General features: G+C 38.4%; 1 protein-coding gene across 1 annotated transcript; it reads left to right on the top strand.

The window, feature by feature from the left end:
- Positions 1-899: 899 nt before the first annotated feature.
- On the top strand, positions 900-7,055 carry LOC137716345 (putative beta-D-xylosidase 2). Its single transcript, XM_068455783.2, has 6 exons — positions 900-1,444; positions 2,554-2,832; positions 4,822-4,991; positions 5,075-5,517; positions 5,608-6,021; positions 6,146-7,055. The coding sequence occupies exons 1-6, from the start codon at positions 1,019-1,021 to the stop codon at positions 6,781-6,783; spliced, it is 2,370 nt and encodes a 789-aa protein (XP_068311884.2). The 5' UTR covers positions 900-1,018; the 3' UTR covers positions 6,784-7,055.
- Positions 7,056-7,826: the final 771 nt, after the last annotated feature.

Raw genomic sequence — 7,826 nt, 5'->3', positions numbered from 1 at the left:
CCTCTATACATGCTTACTTGACTACGCTATTTAGTTACAAGACTATGCTGAAATACTAGACTTTCATACTCGATTTACAAGTTTTAATTTTTTGTCAGTAAAAAAAAGAAAACAAGATTTTCTCATCATCATTAGTTGTTAATGTCTATGCTTGAGAAACAAGTTAGATAATTGAAGAAGTATTCTGGTAGTGGTAGACTTTTATGTATAGTCCTGGTGGTTAAATACATCCCGAACATACTTGTATTATAAGCAGTTAGATGATCTAACTTCACCGCCCAATCATCTAATAATTTCTCTTTTCAATGTCGGACCCGACATTTCTTGGAAAAGGAATGCCTATCCATGTTTCATCAATCCAATTAACGTCTGCCATGAGTGCCGTCGGATGCCCTACAAAAACCTACTCTTCTGATCTTCTCAGTTTATTCATTTAACTTGCTTGCGAAGTCACTTGTTAATTAGACTTTCAAATGGAAATGGCAGCTGGTAAATTCAATCATGAATTTTTGTTATCACTAATAATAACTAATAAGTGAAGAGGCTCAGTATTATTTAAACTACTACGCAATGGTTTAATTTTTTAAATGAAAAATTTATACCCAAAAACGTATATTTTCTTACATGTTAAATTCATTGAAGTCATTAAGTTAAAGATCCAATAATTTGGGCAAGGCAAATAAAGATTTGATAAACCACGCATGTTCTAATACCATAGAATTTTTTTGTAAGAATAAGTTAACTACTACTAATCACATTAATACTTCCGTTAACTAACATATTACCACCTACTACACTTTTACATTATTCTAACAAGATTATTCATGAATATCCAATATTCTAATCATGCATCAATGCGCCTGTCTTACATCATCCATATCATGTTTGCCAGTTGCAGTATGGCTATATATACTAGATCACTTTTGCCTCTCACAGCGCCCATCCCTTCTCAAAACATAATTTTTTTTCAGGGCTTGCTGCGCAGTCGGTTGCTTAGCCAATTAATTACAAATTATTAATGGCTGCTCGCACGCCCGCCATTATTAAGCTCTGCAGCCTTCTCCTTCTTTTACTTTTAGTTTGCGGTCTTTTCGAGCAACCCAAAACTTGCGAAGCCGGTGAGTCCTTCGCTTGCAACCCAAAAGATGCGGCAACCAAGGACTTGCCGTTTTGCCGTGCGACATTGCCCGTACAAGACAGAGTGAGGGACCTTCTCGGAAGGTTGACATTGCAAGAGAAGGTTAAGCTGCTGGTGAACACTGCTCTGCCTGTCCCACGCCTTGGCATCAAAGGCTACGAATGGTGGTCCGAGGCACTTCACGGCGTTTCCAATGTGGGCCCCGGGACTAAGTTTGGTGGGGATTTCCCTGGCGCCACTAGCTTCCCTCAAGTCATTACAACCACTGCTTCCTTCAATGCTTCTCTGTGGGAAGCCATCGGACGGGTGAGATTTTTTGCTCTCTTTAATATTCTTCTTCTGTTAATTAGTGTATTCAGTAATACTGAAATATATTAGAAGAGTGAAAGAAAAGGTCGCTTTGTGCTTTTGCCTTTTGGGCTGTGACTGTGAGTGTGAATTACATGCAGCTTTCGGTTCTCTTCGTTTTCTTTGTTTTGTTTCTTAAGCATGAAACTTCAGTATTGTTTCTGGTGGGTAGAAATCGAATAATTAGTATCCAAATATACAAGTTGGATTACCGGCACTTTATATGAGTGTTAAGTTAGCGTTGTGAGTACGTTTGGTTAAGTGATCCAGAAGCCAAAGATTAGCAATATAAATAGAGTGAGGTATCTGTGGGAAAACAGTACAACAAAACAGATGGAAAGTATGTCACACGTATGCTGAGAATTAGTATTATTCCACTTTAATTATGTTCTCATAATTATGATATTGAAAAGGCAGATTTATGGTCCGATGTTAATTAGGAATAGCTTCATGAGAGGCTTGCAACTTTTATGTGCAACTTGCTTGTTTATCCTTATCTTTCATTATGTCTCAATTATCAAGTTTTTTTACTGTAAGTTCATTAATGTGAAATGGCAGTTAAAACTTAAAATAGAAAAACACTAAACTCGTCTGATCACGTGGTTAGTTAAACACGTTCACAAAGAGTGGTGCTTCACGCATTGAGGCTCATGCATGTGTGAGGTTGGATGGTACTCAAATACAGACAGGATGTTTTATTTAAAAAGTGGTCTAACCTATCATGCAATTAAATTGTTCTAAAATTTTTCTCGGTTGAGATATGGATATATAAACAAGTGGGGTTACAAAGGTAGGTGAACTGCTCTAGACTTTTCTAATTTCTAGCCCATGCCATGGTGCAGAAGCTGTAAGGCATTACTTTTAAGTTTCATCCAGATCCAGTACTGGTAGTGGTACTCATTTGGATGAGCAATTTCTCTCAACTTGGATCGCGTTGAGTATTCCAATGACAAACTTAACTAGCGTGCGTACTCTAGCATTAGTAGGTCTAAATTTTCTAAAGTGAACATACTAATGTGCGCAATTGGGGATATAATATACACACACACGTATATATGTTGGTGCAGGTCGTGTCAGACGAAGCAAGAGCAATGTACAACGGCGGTGTGGCTGGCCTTACGTATTGGAGCCCAAATGTGAACGTACTGAGAGACCCACGGTGGGGCCGGGCACAGGAGACTCCCGGTGAAGACCCAACCGTGGTGGGTAGATATGCTGCCAGCTACGTTAGGGGGTTGCAGGGAAATGACGGTAACCGGTTGAAGGTGGCGGCTTGCTGTAAGCACTTCACCGCTTATGACCTCGACAACTGGAATGGAGTTGATCGTTTTCACTTTAACGCCAAGGTAAGTATGTAAGCAATTGATAATACAACATGATCGCATATACATTCATAAAATCACATTCTTACGTATATAACGCTTCTGTAATGGGATATATTTTTTGTATGCATATTTGTTTCTCTTGGTCACGTAATGGGAAGGATAAAGAGAAAATATCAATGCAAGGGAATAGATGAATTTCCTTCTTTAATGGCCACACATTGTTTAGTTCATGTATCTATACTTGATAATCTAATAATTTAGGTAGCAATTATATTATATATGTATATGTAAAGACTCTTATCATGAGTAAGTTGGTGATCCACCCTTGGAAATTTATGGCCATGCGCATGTGATACGAGATGAGACATGAGAGTTTGCTGCCACCCTGCACCTGCAGCCACTCTTATATACTTATTAACTGCCCAACGACCCCAACCCACTATGAGGAGCAGAAAGACTTATGGGCTAGATACAAGCTGTCGTCCTGTGATTCATACAATGTCACATGAATACCTGCGAATCATACAATGTCACATGAATATAAACTTTTTTTATATGACGTCGTGTGCTTATCATGAGCTGTCGTCACTGTTTACTCGTGCAGAAGTTCTTCCTTACGGGAGTTTACTTATATAGAAAGCTTCACTTTACTCCTAAAAAAAGATGAGTTTTAGATTATAACCATGCGTAAGATTAAAATCTAATTTTAGTCCCTAACACATTTAATCATATCATTTATTAGTTATATTTTGTTGTATTATTTATCTTTTTATTTTTATTTTAATTTATTAATTACATTTAAATTTAATTTTTATTTCATTCATCATAATATATTTTAATGTCTACATTTAGGCAACTAATTTTTTTTTATAATATATATTCCGATAACAATTTTGTATGTTCTTCATTTAGGTACATTAATACATTTGAAAATTTTGGTATATCCATCGGTACAAACATGTAGTTACATTGATTCAATATAATGCATTTCGGTCAATATAATGCATTTCGTTACTTACACTTTGGTATACACATTTGAGTATTGACTTTTAGGTACATTAATTCAATATATTATATTTCGGTAAATACATTTAGTTACATACATTTTGGTATTGATAGTTAGGTACATTAATTCTATATAATACATTTCGGCACATACATTTAGGTTCATTATAATATATTTTGGTACAATCATGTAGGTACAAATATTTCGGTACAAAAAAGTCAATTTTATATATTTTGGCACAATCATTTCTGTACACTAATGTATTTATATATTTTTGTATCACAAATTTCTTTTAATATTTTCTCATTTACGTTCATTTCTAATTAAAAAAACTAAATATGTGCATATTAATAAAATTAAAATTTAATATGGAGAGATTAAATAAAAATACACATTAAATAACAAAAATTGAATGTAAATTTTGATAAAAGTACACTCAAGGGATTAAATTGAATATTTAATCTAGCACCAGGTTTTTTTTAAATTTTAATCTTTTGCAAGGACTAATGTTCAAAACCCCTTTACTTATATTCCTCCCAAAATATCTCCTCTTTTTTATCCCTCCAAAAATCTCTCTCAAGTTTATGCTTTGGCTTGTCTTTTACATTTGATTTTGTTCCCTGTAGCCTGTATTATATATTATCAAACTGTCGGACAGTGTATAATACTGCTGATGGATTTGTGTACAACTTCCGCTGAAGCAATTATTAGGGCATATATGTTGCAGTGCATATGAGTAACGCTAAAAGGATTGCATTATCCACACATCTATTTTTACTTCTCATACACCTCTCTGATTTTTTGACCATCGGAAATGAAGAAGATGAACACAAATTAACAAGAGTGTGTGAGAGGTAAAAAAATGTGTGTGAATAGCACTAGCTTTTTATAACTATAACTATATATATAGTTTAGAGGGATTATCTTTTCGTCACGCGCGGGCGAAACACTAGTGTTGAGTGCATGTTTGAAACTGGAAAATGCATGGCATTTGGAATTGGCAGGTGAGCAAGCAGGACATGGAGGACACATTCGATGTGCCATTTAGGATGTGCGTCGAGGAAGGAAAGGTGGCGAGTGTCATGTGTTCTTACAATCAGGTCAATGGTGTCCCCACCTGTGCCGACCCTAATCTCCTCAAAAAAACTGTACGCGGTGCATGGCGCCTCGACGGGTAATTATATATAATCGCCATTATTTAACTAATTAACTAAGCACCCTCATACCATTTTGAAATAATTAAATGTTGGGTGGCAGCTACATTGTGTCCGATTGCGACTCAGTGGGAGTGTTGTATAATAGTCAACACTACACCTCAACGCCCGAAGAAGCCGCTGCCGATGCCATTAAAGCAGGTTTGGATTTAGACTGTGGGTCATTCCTGGCCGTGCACTCGGAGGAAGCAGTGAACAAGGGGTTGTTGAAGGAGGTTGACGTCAACAATGCATTGGTGAATACTGTGACTGTCCAAATGAGACTCGGGATGTTTGATGGAGACCGCGGGGCCTATGCCAGATTGGGCCCCAAAGATGTATGCAGCCCACCTCATCAGGATCTCGCGCTTGAGGCCGCCACGCAAGGCATCGTCCTCCTCAAGAATCACGGGCCTTCGCTCCCATTGTCCACCCATCGTCACCACACTCTTGCTGTCATCGGCCCCAATTCTGATGTGACTCTCACAATGATTGGCAACTATGCCGGTAAGCATTCCACTAGCAAAAAAAAAATGTGATCATATCATTTGTCACGTGGTGTGATACTATAACATCATGCAACTTGATTACTGGTAGGTGTGGCATGTGGATACACTACGCCCCTACAAGGGCTTGGGAGTTTTGCACGCACAATACACCGGTGGGGTTGTGCGGATGTTGCATGCGCCAACAACACGTTATTCGGTGCAGCCATCGACGCATCCCGGGAAGCGGATGCTACTGTTTTGGTGATGGGACTTGACCAATCCATTGAGGCTGAATTTAGAGACCGAGCTGGGCTGCTTTTGCCTGGAGGACAACAAGACCTCATATCAAAGGTTGCCGCAGCATCCAAAGGCCCAACTATTTTGGTATTGATGTCTGGTGGCCCAGTTGACGTGTCTTTTGCTAACAATGACCCGCGCATCGGTGGAATCGTATGGGCTGGGTACCCAGGCCAAGCTGGTGGAGCAGCAATCGCTCGTGTTCTGTTTGGAATCACAAACCCAGGTCCAGCTACGTACTAGCTTATGAATATTTCTTTTTTATTTTCTACCTGGGAGATGCTATCAGTAGTTCAAAAAGATCATCATATATTCACTTACTAATGTCTACTTGCTAATCCAAATCTCAGGAGGAAAGCTGCCTATGACGTGGTATCAAGAGGAGTACCTTAAAAATTTGGCAATGACATCGATGGACATGAGGTCAAACCCATCAAAAGGGTACCCGGGAAGAACCTACAGATTCTACAAAGGGCCAGTGGTTTACCCATTTGGGCATGGACTAAGCTACACCAAATTTATTCTTAGCATAGCAGCCGGTACTGCACCCACCGAGGTTGGAATCCCGCTCGATGGCCGTCATCGCGCCTCTCAAATTAACACAACCACAACCGTTGATTCGGACAATGTCAAGGCGATCCGAGTGACACATGCAAAATGCAGTAGGGTTTCGGTGAGTTTTGATGTGGACGTGAGAAATGTGGGCAACAGAGACGGGTCTCACACTTTGTTAGTGCTCTCTACCCCTCCAGCACAAGACTGGGCTCCTCACAAACAGCTGGTTGCCTTTGAGAAAGTGTATGTTCCGGCCAGGGCTCAGCGGCGGGTGCGAATCAAAATTCATGTGTGCAAGTCCCTTAGTGTGGTGGACAGGTTTGGAATTCGAAGAATTCCAATGGGACAACACAATCTTCACATTGGTGACCTCATGCACTCTGTCTCCCTCAAACCCGCCACTTCATTAGGGTTGGGGGTCATCAAATCTTAATTTCTCACGCGCGTGCATGCATAACTTACAAGAGGAGAAAGAAAGAAATGGGATACACCAATATATCTGTTTTCGATTTTATATTTTTATTTTGTTGTGGTTGGTTATCAATCTTGATATAAGTTATCATTGGAAATAGTTTCGTGATATGCAAATGCACTTAGTCATTAGACTAGAAATTGATTCATGAATTAAGCAAATGTACAATTAATTCCATTACTTTATATTACACTTGGAGTTGGAGAATTTATAATATCGTCCTTCTTTCGTCATTTGATTATTATAAGGTTTGCAAGTTTGACATATATATACATATATAAAGTAAATGGGTAACTGTGTAATAATGAAAATAGGTAGCTAGAACTTGGTTTAACACACACACACACACACATATATATATATATAGGCCAACTCATCATAGTGATCCTGCTCCTGCCACCGCGGACAATCATATGTTGCATGTGTTGATGCCTGATCATGTGCATAATTAAGCACAAAGCCCTCCCTCATAACCGAGAGCTACAAACGCATGTGCAATCATCCCAGCAACTCAAGACAAAAACAAACCATAACAGCTGGTAATGGTATGGCATTGGCTCTCTCCTTTTGACATTTGTATCTCTGTGTGTATATGTATGTATGTATGTATGTATCATGAACGTTCAACAAAAGACAAGGACAATACCACATCCACAACAAACATCTTAACCCCAAACCAACCCAGCCCAGTCTAATCATATGATAAGAGAAGAAAGACCCCACAGAATTCCCACAGCGTACCTACGTACCTATATATATATATATATATATATGTATATTAACAAGTTCTTACATCAATATTGCTTTTTTGTTTTATTTCCAATAAAAAATTTACAAGTTATTCGAAATCCTTTGAAGTATTCTTGTTATTACTGGATCTTGTTGATGGGATGCATTAAGTAAGGGATGAGTGATGTTGTCTTGTGTGAGTTTCATTTCATGCAGGGAAAATACGTATATTTGTATTCAATATCTGAAAGATGACGGGCTTATCAACTTTTACA

Source organism: Pyrus communis, chromosome 3 (genome assembly GCF_041283825.1).
Source record: "Pyrus communis isolate YQ-2024b chromosome 3, ASM4128382v1, whole genome shotgun sequence".
Taxonomy (NCBI): Eukaryota; Viridiplantae; Streptophyta; class Magnoliopsida; order Rosales; family Rosaceae; genus Pyrus; species Pyrus communis.
The sequence above is the reverse complement of the archived record's forward strand: the minus strand, read 5'-3'. Positions and strand labels throughout refer to the sequence as shown.

Bases quoted from the DNA above. Each gene is read 5' to 3' on its own strand.
- LOC137716345 (XM_068455783.2), top strand. From the start codon at position 1,019: ATGGCTGCTCGCACGCCCGCCATTATTAAGCTCTGCAGCCTTCTCCTT. The intron at 2,833-4,821 runs GTAAGTATGTAA...TGGAATTGGCAG, and splicing joins GTTTTCACTTTAACGCCAAG to GTGAGCAAGCAGGACATGGA. The intron at 4,992-5,074 runs GTAATTATATAT...GTTGGGTGGCAG, and splicing joins GGTGCATGGCGCCTCGACGG to CTACATTGTGTCCGATTGCG.